Genomic DNA, 17,969 nt, shown 5'->3' with positions numbered 1-17,969 from the left:
CAATACTTACAAAAATTTTCCATTTGTCTTTGAACCTATCAGGACAATTTGCTCAGATTCATCCCGAGAAATGTTCCCGTGAAACCAGGGCATTTTTTCATGGGCTGTGGTGGCGATCAGCTTCTCCAGCTGAGGCTTCTGGCTGATAATGGCCTGTTCCAGAGCTTGGCCCTGTCACAAGTGGAGGAGAACAGAGCGATTCTAAGTTAAATGAAAAATGGCACAGAAATCATTTCCAATCTGTCCTAAGTCCTGACATGGCAAAATACAATCAAATTTATTTGTTCATTTATTCACTCAGTAAATAAAGCCAATAAAATCTTATATATTATTAAAATACCTTCAAGTGTGTAAATAACAAAATAAATTCTAGAATACTAAGGTTATTGGCCTTTTAAAAGCCACACGGGCTTTAGAAACCACTGATATAATCTATGAGGCCTCCTGCACTTTTTGGATCCGTTGTCTACTGGAATTGATTTTTCTGCATTGAATCCAATTATTTATTAACAATTAAGAGGCTTTAAGATGTGTATAATAGAAACATGTGCTTTCCTGCCTGCATCTACAAGGCTGCACTGTGCACATTCACACATACTGCTGCCTGAAACTGCAGGCAATGTGCTCCCAGAAAGTCCAGGAGGCAGACCTTGACAATGCGGGAATGACAAAGCGAAATCAAAAATGGGAAAAGGGCTGACAGCTAGGTGAATTCACGTCCTCATCGTTCTTGGTGGGAGAGAAACAGATGTTCTTCACGGTTGTAAATGAAGAACCAAAGTTTGATTGTTCGAAGTTATAAACAGAACTACAATACGTAAAAAATAAAAATATAACCAACCCAAACTAGGAGAAGGAAGGGAAGAGGGAAGATAGAAAAGAAGGAGAACATGAAAATTTTGTCAGGCTTCACAGATGAAATGATAAGTTTCATTTCATTTCATGACCGAAACAGTGATAAGTCACATACTAGACAGGCCTGCAAAACAAAGCAAATAGGGGTCAAAGTGAAAGGGTATAGAATAGTACTCAGCTAGGACAAAGAATGAGCTGCTGAAAGGCAAGGCCACACAGCTGACTTACAAAGGCACTACAATGAGTGAAACAAGCCAGTTTGAAAGGGCTACATGCTGTGTGATTTCATTTATGTGGCATTATGGAAAAGACAAAACTACAGGACGAATCAGATGAGGGACTGCCAGGGGCTATGGTGGGGGATGGCATGAGAGTATTTGATGGAAGATAGAACTGTTACATATCTTGGTTGGGGTGGGGGTTACATTATGCTACGTGTTTGTCAAAATTCATAGAACTGTACATCTATAAAGGATAAATTATATGGTATATAAAGAACAACTCAATAAATCTTATTTGACTTTAAGAAAAGTAAAAGGATGGCCTAAGACACATCCAGTAAATGCTAATAAAAAATACTAGGCACACAGTATTATTATCTGTTTGCAAGACTGAATTTAGTACAGAACATATTAAAGGAGTGAATATAATCCTCAAAAGCCTGTGTGGTCATAGCTCTGTACGGATCAGATAACATTGCAGAACACAAGGCACACATATCAGGAAGTGCAATCGGAATGACTGAATGCATAAGTCTAAAAAGGAGAATGTCAATCAGCCTGTTGACTCCTGACATCAAGTGCTGTTGAGAGTGTAGCAGGTACATAAATTGTCACAGCCTCTGGGACTTTTCTGGATGATAACTTGCCAATACACACAAATTAAACACACACACACACATCCTTTGTTGTGGCAAACCGAATCTGTTTAGGGTTATCTTGCCAATACTGTCTGAGAGCTCAGAAGGAGCTGTATAGAGGGATATTACTGGCAGCATTATTTATAAACAATAAAAGTGTCTATCACTAGGTACTAGTTAAATAAATTGTGTTGAGTAGGAAGGAATATCAGGCAGCCACAAACCAGTTAGCACAGTTGTGTGTGTGCTGATATAGAATGTTCTGCAGGAGATGTTAAGAAGCTATAAAATCAAGTGCCAATCAATGTGCCTAGTAGGACCCTCCCCATTCCAGGTAAATAAAGAATGGGAAGTGCCTGTAATGTCTCTCTGAAAGGGCCCAGCATGAACTGAGTGACAGTGGTTTCCTGCGGTGAAGACACTCACATCGCTGGCAAGCAGGGGCCGCCCTCTCAGCTGTGACCACAAATGAGGAAAGGCTGCCTTCTTGGAGTGAGAAAATTTTTGGCCCACGTTAATGACTAAGGAGATGGCTGCTTATCTCAGGCACCCCTGTGCACAGACTGGGGTGCCTGTGTACAATTCTTGAGCCTACCAGTGCACGAGATGCCGACTGGCAGTGGGACCGGCTGTGGCGTACCTGTAGGTTCCAGGTCTGCTTCACGTACTCCCGGATGAGGTTCTCCTTCAGGTCCTCAAAGGGTCCGGTCTTGGGCTGCACCCCAGGTGGCCGGTTGAAGGGTTTTTTGAGGAGGCAGATGAGGCCATCTGACTCCTGAGAGTGGTATTGGCAGAGCTCAGCGGGGCTGGCGTGCGTCCTGCCACCTGCGATGGCATAGGTCCCATTCAACTCCCGCTCGATGGTGTAGTGGTGTGCCTTGCGCCCATGTGCCACCGAAAGGGCGAAGCCACCCAGGTAATTACGGCTCTGGCGCAGCAGGTAGAGCCCATCACTCATTCCACCCTGGACCAGGTAGTCCTCAGCCTCCTCACGGGTGATATTTCCGAAGAAGAATGGCAGGTGGTTGGCACTGTCGGCCATGCCTGTGGCCATGTTTGCCTCCCCTCACCGCCAAGGGTGCACTGTGTCCACCTGGGCAAAAAAAAGAGGAACATCAGTCAGCACATGGGCAGCAGGAATAACTGTAACATCACCAGCCTTTTGACACTGGAGACAGGCCCTCCATTATGGGAAGCTTGGTGTGTACCCCTAACATGCTCTCCACCCTTCTGCTCACATAATCGTTAGATTTCCAAACCTACATTCTAGATATGAAACTCGAAAACAGAGTATTGGACTCTCGAAAACAGAGTATTGGACAGACGTGGCCAAGGAAACTTTATTTCTTCCTTTTGGTGGGGACAGAGTTCTTAGCAATACTGAAAAGAGAAGTCCTATTGCAAAACAGGGCTGAGGAGGAGGCCCCGATGGTCAGCAGGTGCATAGGGCGGAACCCAGACAAGCATACGCCCATCGCTCTCTCGAGACAGAGAAAGCTGTGAAGAATACCCACCGCTGGTCAGAGTACGTGCAGTTAAGGCATAAATGACCATTTTATCTGGACGCCAGGGGTCTACTGCGTCATATGCTATAGTTAGACACCAGGGAGCTGAAGTGCCAGGCACATGTATATACCACATAAAACTGTGACAATGGTCACTATGGCCTACACACCTTTGGCTGAGAAATGGGACTGACAAGCTGCAGCCCTGAGGCATGAAGAGTGACACCCTCCCAGAGCCCCAAGCCTTGGGCTGCACGCTGTTCCATCCCTCCACTCCTGCAGACCACTTCCAGGTACCTGCCATGCACCATTCCACATTGAATAGTGTAGTTTTTACATTTGATGAGGACACCTGTCACAGGAAAGATATGTCTTCACTAAACAGACATACACCCAGTAACATACAAATACACCAAGGCACACACATACACACACAGATATATGATTGTGTGAAACAGCCTCTTCTTAACATAACTTTTCCTGTATGTAGCTATAAACATAAGCATACCTGCCCAAGAGAGCAGTGGTCTTCAACCTTTTTGGCACCAGGGACTGCTGTTCCTAATAAAATCTAATGCCTGATGATCTGAGGTGGAGCTGAGGCAGTGATGCTAGCACTGGGGAGCAGCTGCAAGTTCAGATGAAGCTTCGCTCACTCACCCGCCCGCCACTCACCTCCAGCTGTGCGGCCTGGTTCGTAACAGGTCATGGACCAGTACCATTCCAGTCCACAGCCCAGGGACTGGGGACCCCTGCAATAGAGGCAGTAGACTTTTTCTAGGCAATATTGCCAAATCAGTGCTCCTAAGGGAGCCCCTGATAACATCTGAGTTTATTATAATTTGATGGTACAAATAATTTTCTTGCTTGCTTCTACTGTTTAATTTTTCTTTGTTCAGTTTCTAAAAATTCATCTCTCAATAAGGTTTTTTTGTTTGTTTGTTTGTTTGTTTGTTTTTTTTAAGTACAGTCCACTATTAACAAGAAGACCTCTCTGGAGAGAATGTTAGTTGATGTGTCTTCCGGAAGTACTTCTTCTCTTCTGCTTCTTCTCTAGCTAATTCTTCTGTGACACTTGTGTTGCAGGTTTGGCCCCTTCCTTCCTCAACAGTAAGGCCCTAAGTACTCCTTTCTCAGAAGCTGTCTTCTCAGGACTGGCTCCAACAAAGCCCATCCAAGGCCTTTTCCTGGTCTCCAACCTCCTTTCCACAACACAGGCCATGGTGATGGGGATAATCCCCTGTGTTTCTGCCACTGTCCACAGGAACCTGTCAGCACACTGCTGTTCTCAGCCCTATTTTTCAGTATTCTTGCTCACTATGGCAAATCCCAAGAGTTTTGCTTTTGCGTTCAGCCTTACTTGGGATACAGCTTCCATCTCAACACCTCCTGCCACTGTTGGGACAGGTATAGTCAGCGGTTTCCCTACTGCGCACTCTCCTCCACACACCCATCGACATGGCCACCCCCATGATACCTGGTACTTGCTTACAGGCACTGATTAAATCTTCCTTTGCCTCGGACCTCCGTCTGTACCTCAAACTCTAACAGCCACCAGGAAAATTTTCTCTTCAACAGTGCCTAGAACTTGCTACCTATTATTATCTATTTCAACATTCTCTTACTCTTCTCCATGTGTGAAACCACTTTATTCAAAAGCTCAAAACCTAGAAACAGAAGAGGCACACATCTTTACAGGTAGCTTTTCAGTCTGGGAAGCTTCAGGTTATTTTCAGGTGAGCTCTTCAAAACATTGCAGCAGCACTTGCTCTTTGGGGGCCTTTTAATGACAGAGGTTAAATGTGAAATTTCATGTTGGAAAAATGTTTTGTGACATGAAATAATGTTTTGTGACACCTGGGACAATGTAGCATTCTACCCTGCTTAATTTTCCTCCATAGCATTTCCCCAGAGGTGGCAGTCCTTTAACACAACATCATTTACTACTGAACTTGGTTCTCGTCTGGGTGGCAAGAAGAGGATGCCTTTGTTTGCTGCCCTATCTCAGCCCCTGGAACAGTTCCTGCATGTGGTAGGTGGTCAAAAATATTTGTTGAATAACAGGTAGGATTAAGTAAAAGCCAATTTCAAAATAAGGGATACAGAGCAATCCAGTTTTGTTTTTAAAAGGCTACATGTACACACACGAGTAATAACATACACATCGAGAGTGAGAAAGAAGAAGAAAGTCTGAAAGAATGGGGTGTAGAGTGGAAGTAACATGGGCGATTTTACTGACCTCTTTTGTGTTTAGTGTTGAAATTTCCACAGTGCCCATTTGCTCTTCCACCCACTGTCATCTGCCTGGCCTTCACTCCCACACTCCATGAATCTGCTCTTCTTAATGTCACCAACCACTACATAGCCAAACCCGAGGTCACCCCTTTGGTCCTATCTTGCTTGACCTCCTGGCAGTACTGAACACAGCCCAACACCCTCACTTCAATGGGTCAGTCTCTCTTGTTTGTGCCCCCTCTCACCCTCCATGGCTCCTGCCCTCTCTTACTCTGCAATCCAGTGCTAGGTTTTCAGCCCTATCTTGTCCTTCCACAGGGCCACACAATGGGCAACATGCCCAGGAGCTCACATTCGCCTCTCTCCACTATGCTCCTGACCTAAATGCTGTTTACTTGATGTTTCCACACCAACGTCTAACGGACAACTCAGCCTTCACGTGCCCAGAATGGGGTTTTTGATGGCTCATGCATGTTCCTCCTTCCATCTCTCCCAACTGAGGAAATGACACCAACCGCAACCAGTGGCTTGGGCGTTGCAGGATTCTGCCTCTCACTCATCATTCACATCTAATCCACTGAACCAGAAAACAAACAAACAAACAAACAAACAAACAAACAAACAAACCGTGTTTTCTACCTGATGCAGCCATCCACCGCATGCTGGAAGAGGTTCCTGTGGGAAGCATGAGTTCTGTGCAGGGACCATGCTCTAACGGGGGCTGGAGAATCTAGGAGATTAGACCAGCTGGTCTCCAGTGATTTTTTCATTAGCTCTTCTCTAAAATATATCCCAAACCATGGCTTCTGTCTCCCTTGATGCTACCTGGCAGAAGCCACACCACTCTCACTTGTGTCAACGAATGTTTTACCCAGTTTTCCTTTCCAGCAGCCCTCTTCATGGTCCATTCCCTACACAGCAGGCAGCATGAGGTTGGCAAGCCATCACCCATCCCCATCATATCCCAAAGCCTCTTTAAACCCTACTTCCCTAAATGGTTTGGCCTGAGCCCCATGCTCATCTTGCACAAATAATTATGCCCATGGTCATCAAGTCCAGTCATACAACCCTCCTTCCTGTCCTAATGTGATGGGGCCTTTCCTGTCCCTGACCCTCACACTTTCTTTGGGTTGGTTTCTCTTTCTCAGGCCTGTGGTCTCAGCTCATGTCACCTCAGAGAGATGTATGCTGATGACTGTGTCTAAAGTGGCTTCATGCCCCTGTTTATTTTTACCTCACCAAAGGGTTTATTTCTTTCATTGTGTTCAATACAAGCCTGCCCTTCTGCCCTTAAAATGTAAGATTCAGTGTCTGGAAGTGTTGACCTGTATCCCCAACACTTAGGGACTTCTCAGGTGCTCACAAAATACCTGTTAAATGAAAACACAGAGATGTTTCCTTCTCAGAGTTTCTACAGTGAATGCACACTACTTTTGTAACACAAATTCTCAATATATAGAGGCAGTTTGCCCAGGTGGAGAGCATGGTGCCAGAGTCAGAGAACCCTGGAGAACACTAAATGACTCCTTTTAGATTCCCAGCCCTGAAGGAGCATGGCGTCTGCAGAGGCTCGCTGCCTCCTTAACAGATCTGTTCCGGCCTGGGATGGATGTGCCTGGTAGAAAAGGCTTTCTCAGCTGACGCTCTGCCTCTCCTTTGGCCCCCATCCTCCATCTGCCCACAGGATACACAGAGCTTTCAGTTCCGCTTCCCCAGATGTATCTTCAGATGTATGTCCCCAGCTCCTCTCCAAGCTTATGCACCCTCCCTCTTTCAACATTATCCCAGGGAGTTCACTACCCTGGTTGGTCACTCTGCCCCATGCAATTCCATTTTGCCTAAAACCCTCTTGAAAGGGCGACAGCTTCTATGCTGTGACCTCTGAGATCTAAGCACACATGGGCACAGGATCCTCCTGAGTCTGCACTCAGATGTTCACAAATGAGGCCGGTGTGGCCTTAGCAACCCAGTATCCACACTGGGCTTCTGCTAATGCAAAGCTGCCCTTTTCACATGTGGCCTTGATTTTCACACTGAGATGACTGCATCACCCCCTCTCACTCATTTTGTTGGTTTCACTTATTTCCATGTCACCTTTAATTACATTAGCTCAGGGTTTCTCAACATTGGCACTCATGACATTTGGGCTGGATCATTCTTTGTTGTCCATTATCGGCGGTTTAGCTGCATCCCTGGCCTCCATCCACTAAGGCCAGTAGCACCCCCAATCCTCAATCATGACAATCTCAAACTACCTCCAGACAGTGCCAAATGTTCCCTGGGGTCCAAATTACCTTGATTGGAAACTACAGAGTTAGCTGTTTTGGCCATCCTATAAATCTGACATATGTGTTCCATTGCACTAGCATCTTCAACAATAATTTTGATTTATGAATATCCTCTTCTCTAATTCATTAACACCATTACTTTGAGCAAAGGACAGGGAGGGTCAGAAAGGGAGGGCCCCCAAGGGGTAAGTGTGCCTTGGTCCCAGAGGCAGCAGAATGAAGGTTGAGAGCCGGCTGGCAACTCATCCATACTTGTGCGACCTGGACACATTAGCAGCACAGGCTTGCACCTGTGTCAGGGTTCAAAGAAGGAGCAGAGTCACCAAAACTAACTGAAGTCACAATGAATGCATAGAGAGGCAACTGGTAGAAAAGAGAAGGACTGGGTCGCAGTGGCCTGCTGAAGAGAAAGGCATGGACAGCCACACTTCAAAGGAGTGTGAGTGTGCATGTGTGCGCATGCATACATGCTTGCGTAACACATACTTTGAGACAGACACATGCACACCCACATAAGGATGAAGGAGATTTGGACCAAATCAAAGACAGTACTTTCCTATCTCAAAATCCTGCCTAGTACCAGTTGTGCTTCCTCCTGCGTACAATACACTCTGAGGGGTTACATGGGGGAAGGGAACCTGTTTCTTCTGTGGGTTCTGGTTCTGCTTGCCCCACCCCAAGGAGCTCCACCAGCAGCTCTCCCAGAGCTGGCAGAAACGAATTCTTGTAAGTCCCTCATATCTAACTAGCACCCTCGTCCCCTCCACATTTTACTTAAGCTCTCCTGTGTCCTTTTGCCCTTTCCGACATGTTACAATCTTTTCTTCCAACTACGCTTTCATGGCCCATCTCCCCGGTCACAGGACTAAGGCTGCCTGCACAACATTTGCCTTTTAAAACACATTTAGCTTGGAAAATATCACTTGTGTAGTTCTATCTCATCAGACAGCAATTTCAAAGATTAAGAGGAATAGCCAGCCAATGGTTGCAACATAAATACGATGTTTCAGATAACATTTGAAATAACTTTAAAGTATCATGTTTCTGGGGCAGCCTGAGTAAAAGGTTAGGTCCAGATGCTCATGGCAGGCTAACAGCTGAAAAGCAGTCTAGAACCTACATGACTCTGGTGGAAGGAAACTCTATCCCCTTCAAAGGAACAGCCAGAGTGAAGTCAACATGGTGAAGTCAACATGCCCATCCCACTAATTAGCCCACCTCAGAGTTATAACCTCCTAAAACCATTAGAATAGAAACTCTATGAGGGTCAGTACATTTACTATTTTGTTCCCTTCTGTCCAGAACATAGGCCATTATGAGAATGAGTCTCCTACCCTGGGTGGAGAGTGAGAATGTAGAGGTGGCAGGCAACCCCTAAGGCTCTTCCGAGGCCCCACTGATCTATGCCTTTGTGTGCCACCCCCCCCCCCAAAACCCACCTCCCACATTGACTGGGGGACGGCTGCATGGTGACAGTGCGGGATGCCTGCTAATCCACAGAAGCCCGTCCAGCTTGCCCTGGTCCCTGGATTTTTAATCTGAGGAGAAGCCAGGGGCCATGTCATGAAGACACGCATGCAGCTCTTTGGGCAGCTGAGGTCTCCAGCCAGCAGCCAGTAAGACCTTGCCAGCTATAAGACTGAGCCACCTGGGAAGATGGTCCCCCAGCTCAAGTAGAGCCTTCGGTAGAGCCTTCAGATGATGCAACACATTTGATTGCAGCCTTGTGGGAGACCCTGAACTGAATCAAGTCATCTCAATCCAAAGAAATTATGATTATTTCTGTTTTAAGCCATTAAGTTTAGGGTAATCTGTTATATAGCAACAGATAACTAATACAAAATGTGGAATAGGCTCAAGTGAGAGAAGCAATGGTGCTTAATAATAAACATTGAATGATTTGTTGACAAACGAGGCCCCATAATCTTAAGGAGGGCAGAAGGAAGGTAACCAGAGGCCGAGCTTGGGCAGAGTCAGAATAAAACTTTGTGGTATGAGCAGGGATGAGTAGGTAAATTGCTAATGTAAGGAAGGAGGGAGCTGAGCTACATGCAGCCAGTGTGAACTCCTAGAAGCTTCCATCTCCCTCTGACTTCATTCATTTCCCCTTCTACTTCTAGAAGATGGTCAGAGGCACTGGGCCCTAAACCCTGCAAGGGCCACAATATCTGAGCCTGGGAACCAGGACCAGAGGCAGATCCCAAAGTTCAGATTAATTTATTGTTACTAACAATATTATAACTCACCAACCTTCACAGTGTGGTTTCTCTCCCTTCTTTTTCTTCTCTTCATTTTACCAATATTACTACACTTGCTCTATTTTCTCTATTTTATGCATCTTATAGTTGATTCTTGTTATTCACAGTAGTTGTGTTCTATAAAGTCATTGAATTTTCGAATACTGAACCACTGCTCCTGGGGAAAGACAGAGTTATCTTCCTGCAAGCGTGTGGTTACATTTTAGTCAACCAATCGATATATGACCTTCTTTCATGTGTGTTTCTGTTTAAATAAACTTATTTCCAATATGTTGTTGACTTTTTAACATTGAGCTCATGGCTAACAGCACTGTAACTCATGACTGAATAAAGATCACCTAACACGCATTTTTTTTTTCCCGTAAAGCATATCGCAGCATTCCTGTACTTAGAATCATTAGACAGCACTCAGTGCTATGCTTGGGAACCATTCGAACAGCAAAATCACCAAGAAAAAGCTTTAAAAAATGCAAAATAAAAACAAAAACAAAACGTGGCTCTAAGTAGCATGAAAAGAACACTTGTTTGCAGTACGAGCTGAGACAAGAAGGCAGAAAATCACTTCCTTCAACCTCAGCTGGGAATGTATGTGTTGGGTGATTCAGATTTTTCACCACTGTGCATGTGCACAAATGACCACATAAGTGCAGTGAGTTTTGATTTGGGGATGCAAATAAATTTTAAGAAGGTGAATTTGTAAATATGAACTCCATGAGTAATGAGGGTCAACTGTAAGTAACTTTCTGCCACTCTCCCTACTTCCTAAACAGACCCATCTTCATCAATAAAAATATATCATTTTGCCTTGGTATAAGACTGCTCTTAATTGTATTATTTGTTTTCCCTAAACTTATGTTCGTTTTCAGTGTTTTTAAACTTGGCATGAAACCAGAAGCAGCAGCTTGCCTTTGTACTCCTTTTTTTTTAAAAAAACCCTATCTGTCCTGATTATCAGAGGCCCCAACTAGTGATTCAGGCTTCTGCTTTTCCTAAGACCCACTGAACCATGGCACCGAACCACAAAGTGCATCTCCTGCTTCCTATAGAGAACACTGCCAGTGGTGCTTATCTCATTAAGGTGACTGCTTTCGCATCACTGGCCACAGAGCCTCCCCAGATACTATGGACTGAGGAGACAGTGGAAGAAGTGGATGGTGCTCTGGGGGAACAACACCTGGGACAATATCTGCCACATTCTACCATGTAGGGGAACAAAGTCAGGAAGGTGAAAAAAGTTATCTGAGCTTATTACACCCAAAGCCACACAACCACCTCAATGCAAAGCAGCCCTGATTAAATTTGCCTGGGAATTTCCTCTGCAGCTCAAATCTGAGAAAATTAAGTATCAGGACTTAGATAAGAGGAAAAATTTCATCTGTGGGTTCAATTAATTTGCATAGAAAGAGGAAAGAACCCAGTCTCAAGGGATACTAGATCTGCCTAGGCTGGTCAGGAATTAGTTGTCAGTTTCAGAGAAATTACCAGGCCAAGGGAGATTCACAGGGGCTACCCCAAAAGCCTCGGAAGATGGCCACCCTTGATTGGTCTGCAGAAGGCTGGGGGCACTGCTTTCTGCAGCAGGATCTCACCACCCAAAAGAAAGCACAGGAACACAGAGCTGTGGTCTCAACATGGAGAGACATAATCCACAGCACCCGCCTGAGGTGGCCAAAGTCCCTTGTGCTGTGTCTGCTGACACCAGACAAGCAAACCCAGCTCTCCACAGGGGAGAGAAGGTTCTCTCTGCACTACAGCTCCATTCCACACTTCATCATACAGGCATGCCCATCACGAAGCAAGAGGAATTGGTTATTAAAAAGAAAGCTAGGCTTAGTGAACATGGTATCACATCCAAGGTGTCACTTGGTAATGTCCCATTAATGTTCTCTTGAGCAGGAGAGAAAGGATGGGGTTGCCCCCGGTGGGCTGAGGCCTAGGTCAACCCTGAGTGGGTCCAAGGACAACTCACCAATGAATTTCACCCAGTCACTGTGTCCTGAAAGCCACCTCGTTGCTCACTCTAGTCTGGGGAAATATTAAAAAAACAAACAAACAAACAGACAAAATAATAGATAAGACGACACACATTGAAAGTGGCTGACAGCTCTCATTAGCTTTCATTTCATATGACTGAACCACACAGGGAAGATAGAAAGGCAGCAAAGTGACTGAGTTTCCTTGGTCTTGCTCCAGATGACTCTCCAAGACCCTTCCCCACTCAGAGAACAGAGGCTCCTGAGAAGGCCTGGGTCACCTCACAGTGATTGATGTAGCTTCTCCGGTTAGATCCATAGGTACCTGGCTAAGGTTTTCAGCTTCAGGTGCTATTCTACATTCCTATCAAATCCCTCATTCACATAACCCTATAGGAACTCTGCAGCTGCTGCAGAAAGCAACCTGCCTGATTTAAACAAAAAAGTGCATGCCTGTTGAGAGTTTTAGTGTGTGTGTGTGTGTGTGTGTGTGTATGTAATCATTTTTTTCTAGCCAATTAAAGAATTGTGGGTGACTCATTGCACAATATTACAGAAACTTATTATAGTGTCCTTAGATTTCATAAACCTGTGATATAAATATACCAACTGCTTAAATAAGTACCAAAGGTTATATGAAGGGGAGGAGAATGGTCTGGCCACATGATAACTGCAGGAAAGAACTAAGATGGCAAAGGGCTGATCACTTCAGCTCTTACTGGCAATTGTTCAGTGGGAGAGTGCTGGCTGACAAGGGAGAAAACACAAAAGCACAGACTCAACTCTGCTAAGACATTAGTATCCTTCTTATGGATGCCCACAGCAGGTACAGAGTTCTAGGATCGCTATTCTGAATTTACTTGATTCCTACACATTTGACTAACCTTCCTTTCCAGGATTCAAACACAGGCATGGAATCAGAAGCCCAGAACAGCAGGCAGTGTGAAAAGAAAAAATAGCTCACAAGCAGGGAGAATAGCGGAAATGGGAGAGAAAGCAGCAGACAAGGCTCTACAAGCTGGAGCACTTCCTGATGCTGCATGGTGCATGATATTAGGGAAGTGGGCTTCTCCCTCAGTCAGTATGCAAAGCCAGCCAGAAAGCAGAAGTACAGATCTCCCATGCAACCAGCGTCTTTTAATTGCACATACAAATGAATCAAGGCCACTTCAAGGATGTAGATCCACCTAAACATACTTGAACAAGGAGTTCAAGTCAATGGACTTGGTGCCAATGAACTTTGCTGAGCGAGCTAGTACTGCTGGCCAGAAATGCACTCTCACAAGAGTTCTTACCAAATAAACTTTATCTTGAATTGCTAGGTAGCGCATACCAACATTTTTTTGTTTATTTCATATTTTTAGGAAGTCCTAGGACATTCTAAGTATCAAATTTCAAATATGGGAGAAATTCTTTAAAGGCTTTATCAGAGACCCCAGGAAGCTAACTTATAAGGGGGACAGGTGAGATTGGGAAGGCATGGTTTTTATGGCAGGCTGGTGATATGCAGGGTGAGAGCTGATGTGCTGGCTCTTTCTGACCCTGATCCCGGATCTACTGGTACTCAGTCACTTGTGGTAGCAGCGAGAGTCACAACTTTACAGAAGAATTCTGGCAAGGTCTCTCAAGTTGAGACCAGAGGTGCTTTTCAAGCATCTACTAAACATTTACATACTTTGCAGTAAGTAGACTTTTGAATTTCTCGCTCCAGGCTATGTCATCTCCCACTCTTGGAAAAGCAGCCAGAAGAAGCCCAGGCAGGCTTCACTTCCCAACAGGTAAGGAAACATCACTGGAGATGCAAGTTGTAGAGAAACCCCCTCCAGACATCTAAAGCTGGAAGGAGTTCCGTCGATAGCTTTACTAGGATACGGCAAGGGGACTTATAAGGACATGTAGCCAACCTACACCTGAGCCTGAAGAAATGACAGCTCTATGATAAAAGCATTACCATTTTATAGATAATAAAACTAAGCTCAAAAGAGGTTAGGTACACATCTGTAGTACAGGCCAGGATGACCGTGAGAAAGATGGTGACGAAGATGACAAAGATGGTAGTGAGAAGCAGCTATTTCACAAGCACTCACTCACTCACAGGTTGTTAACTGACAAGTACAGTGCCCCTGAAGGTAGTGGCTACTGTTATCCCCAAGTCACAGACTGGGCATACAGTGCAGGAAACTCAGTTATCTCCCAAAGAACACACAGGTACCAGTGGCAGAGTCAGTGCTAGAAAGCCAGCCCTTCTCTTAATTACAGCCTTAAGAGACTTGAAGGTGTGTTAGCATATCCAAATGCAAGCTCAGGCTTTCCTGCCAAACCCAGAACTTCTTCCTCGTCACCTTATAGTGGTGGTTCTGAACGCACAGCCCCAGGATCAGTTACATCGGCATCACTAGGAACTTCCAGGAAATGGAAATGCTCAGGGCCTCACCTTGATTTTTAGAATCAGCAGCTCTGGGAGTCAGTCCCAATGATCTGCTTTCACGAGCTCATGTTTGAGAACTTTAGCAGAAGAATGCCATCCATGAAACTGCTCGAGACAAAAATCTAGGTCCTCTTAGACAGCGACCTCTTACACATTCCTAGAAATAACACATCACGGGTCCCATCCATCTTACCTTCCAACCTTCTAAACCACAACCACTCTTCAAACAAAACCTGATCACATCACTTCTCTGATAAAGATTCAGCATGATCTGCCCCCTGATCTAAGGATAAACATGCCCATCTCCCAGCTCACCCTCAGATCTCACCATCACAGGGCTTTCTCTGACTGCAGTTCTGATTTAATTTTAATTTACCTTTACTTAGATGTGTGTGGTTATTTGATGAATGCCTGTCTCCTTGAGAAAGACAGAGACTGTACCTATCCATCTTTCTCTCTTTTACTCTTTAAGTAAACGTTTAATTTGATAATGTATTTAGATTCGTAGAAAAATTGCAAAGATAATACAGGGTTTCCATATACCTCACATCCAGTTTTCCTTATCTTTAACATCTTACATGTCTATGGTACATTTCTCACAATTAGTGAACCAATAGGAACATCTTATTAACTAAAGTCTATACTTTGTTACTTTCTTCAGATTTCCTTAGTTTTTACCTAATGTTTTCTGTTTTCTGTTCTAGTACCTCATCCAAGATACCACATTACATGCAGCTGTTAACGTATCCTTAGGCAGCTATTATTAGCTGTGACAGGTTCTTAGACTTTCCTTGTTTTTGATGGCCTTGACAGTTTTGATGAGTCCTGGTTAGGGAAGTTTATAGGATGTTTGTCAACCGGGGTTTGTCTAATGTTTTTCTCTTGGTTAGACCGGAGTTATGTGTTTTGGGGAAGAAGACAACAGAAATAACATGTCATTCTCCTCAAATCACATCAAGGGTGTATGTTGTCAACATGACTTATCATTGTTGTTGTTAAACTCTGACACCTGGCAGAGGTGGTGCTTGTGATTTCTCCACTGAAAAGTTACTTCTCCATCCTATTCCCTCTCCATGCCATTCTCTTTGGAAGAAAGAAACCCTCTACACAGCCCACACTTATGGAGAGGAGAGGTATGTTCCATCTTCTGGAGAGTGGAGTATCCTCCTAAGTTATTTAGAGTTCTTCTGCAGAGTAGGTTTCTCTATTCTCCCCCCTCCCATCTATTTATTCTTTCGATCATTTATTTATGTAAGTACAGATTCAAAGGTTTTTATTTTATATATTAGGTTAAAATCCAATAGTACTTTATTTTACTGCTCAAATTGGGAGTACTTCCAGCCAGCTCCTGTGTCTTTCTGACATACCTCCACCATTCAGCATTTGTTTCTTTTGGTTTTTGAGCACTTCCTTACTTCTAGCTCTACAAAATACTCCAGGTGTATCTTGTATATTTATTGCTTCAGTCTTAGAATTTCTCATTTCTCAATCCTTTTAATTAAGAGTAGTATTAGAAACAGATCTGGGTACTACAAGGATGTGTTCATTGCTACAAGGATGTGTTCATTGCTACAAGGATGACATCGATTCTCTCAGATTACAGAGCAAGGAAATATATGTGTGTACAGTTGACCTGTATATGTACACATATCTAAAGTATTTTTCTATCTGCCCATCCATATCCATATTCATCTAAATGTGAGTTCATACTCTTATCTCTATCCTCTGCATCTATTTTCTAGAGAGAAAATTGTCAAAAATGATAAAATTGTCTCCTTAAATGTATGGTACAATTCACCAATGAAACCATATGAGCGTGATGCTTAGGAGGGGGGTATTGATTATTGATTTAAATTGAAAAAATAGGAATATTCAGGCTACTTTTCTTTCTGTGAAAAGTATTCTATTATTGTCCTTTTGATGTCCACAGTATCAGTAGTGATGACCTCTCTTTTATTTCTGATATTCATAATCTGTGTCTTTTCTATTCCTGTTTACCTTCACTAAAGGTTTATTAATTTTATTAATATTTTCAAAGAACTACCTTTGTGTTTTTTAAATATTTTTTTATATTTTACTTTTTTCAATTTCAATGATTTCTGCTATAATTTTATTTTATTTCTTCTTGCTTTAGGCTAAATTTTCTTCTTTTTCTGTAGTTTTCTAAGATGGAAGCACAAATTATTGATTTTATATCTTCCTTTTATTTAGTAATATGCTTAATTCTACAAATTTCCTTCTAAGCACTGCTTTTACTGCATCTCACAAGTTTTGATAAGTTGTATTTTCATTTTTACTCTGTTCAAAATATTTTTAAATTTATCTTCAGACTTCTTCTTTGATCCAAAGGGTATTAATTAGGGTGTTGTTTAATTTCCAAATATTTAGAGACTTTACAGCTATCTTTCTGTTACTGATTTTTAGTTTAATTCCATAGTGTTCTGAAAACATAACTTGTATGACTTCTTATTCATTTAAGTTTATTTATATATGTTTTTCAAGGTGCTCTGTTTGGGCGAATGTCCCATGTGAGCTTGAGAAGAATGTGTATTTTTCTGTTGTTTGAATATTTTATGTGTATAGTAGATCAAGTGGATCGATAGTGCTGTTTAGGTCATCTATATCCTTCCGATTTTCCATCTACTTAACCTTTCAGTTCCTGGCATAGCTTGATGGAAATCTCCACTCATAATAGTGCATTTGTCTAGTCTCCTTTTGGTTCTATTAGTGTTTGCCTTGTGTATTTTTATGCTCATTTGTTATGTGCATATACATTTAAGATATTAAGTCTCCTTGGACAATTGATCCCTTTATAGTTATTCAACACCTCTCTTTATCCCTGATAATCTTCCATTTTCTGTAGCCCACTTTGTGTAAAATTAATACAGCTACTCCACCTTTCTTTTAATTAGTGTTAGTATAGGATATCCTTTTACTTTTAATCTACATGTGTCTTTACATTTAAAGTAGATTCCTTATAGACAATATATAGTTGAACCTTGTTTATTTTTTAATTTACTTTGACAAACTCTGTTTTAATTGGCACACTAGATTATTTACATCTAAAGGGATTGTTGATTTAGTTAGATTAATATCTACCATGTTCGTAACTGTTTTTCATTCATTGGATTTTTTCTTTCTTTTTTCTCCTCTTTTCCTGCTTTTTCTGGTTTTAATCAAACATATGATTCTATTTTATATCCTCCTAGCATATCTTTTTTAAAATTTTTAGCGATTGCCCTGGAGTTTACAATATACATTTAAAATCTAAATTCCATTTTCAAATAACTCTACTGCTTCACATATAGTACAGGTACCTCATATAAGAGTATTTCCAATTTCTTCCTCTGATCCTTTATGACAATGCTGCCATTTACTTCACTTATCAATATGCTATAATCACACAATACACTGTAGCTTTTAATAGTAACCTTTTAAGATGAATTAAGAATAAGAAAATAAAATATTTCACTTCATTTCACCTTCACTTTTTCCTTCTCTGATGCTCTTCTTTTCTTCAGTTAGATCCAAGTTTCAGACCTTTGTGATTTTCCTTCTTCCTGAAGAA

The 17,969-nt window shown here is 42.7% G+C and overlaps 1 protein-coding gene across 4 annotated transcripts in view; it reads right to left on the bottom strand.

Moving 5' to 3' along the window:
* SYK (spleen associated tyrosine kinase) overlaps positions 1-17,969 on the bottom strand; it is an 81,638-nt gene that overhangs the window by 42,915 nt on the left and 20,754 nt on the right. For 2 of the 4 annotated variants that reach the window (XM_036238897.1, XM_016160493.2), the window contains 2 exons: positions 2,355-2,807; positions 11-171 (listed from right to left, as the gene is read on the bottom strand). In XM_036238897.1, the coding sequence (XP_036094790.1) occupies positions 11-171; positions 2,355-2,768 (575 nt within the window). In that variant the 5' untranslated portion in view covers positions 2,769-2,807. Of the gene's footprint in view, positions 1-10; positions 172-2,354; positions 2,972-11,969; positions 16,497-17,969 lie in introns of those variants that run through there. The other 2 variants (XM_016160492.2, XM_016160491.2) reach the window with 2 other exon arrangements.

This window comes from Rousettus aegyptiacus, unplaced genomic scaffold, assembly GCF_014176215.1.
Source record: "Rousettus aegyptiacus isolate mRouAeg1 unplaced genomic scaffold, mRouAeg1.p scaffold_m13_p_3, whole genome shotgun sequence".
NCBI classification, from domain to species: Eukaryota; Metazoa; Chordata; class Mammalia; order Chiroptera; family Pteropodidae; genus Rousettus; species Rousettus aegyptiacus.
Note: the sequence above shows the minus strand (reverse complement) of the source record. Positions and strands in the feature narration are given on the sequence as shown.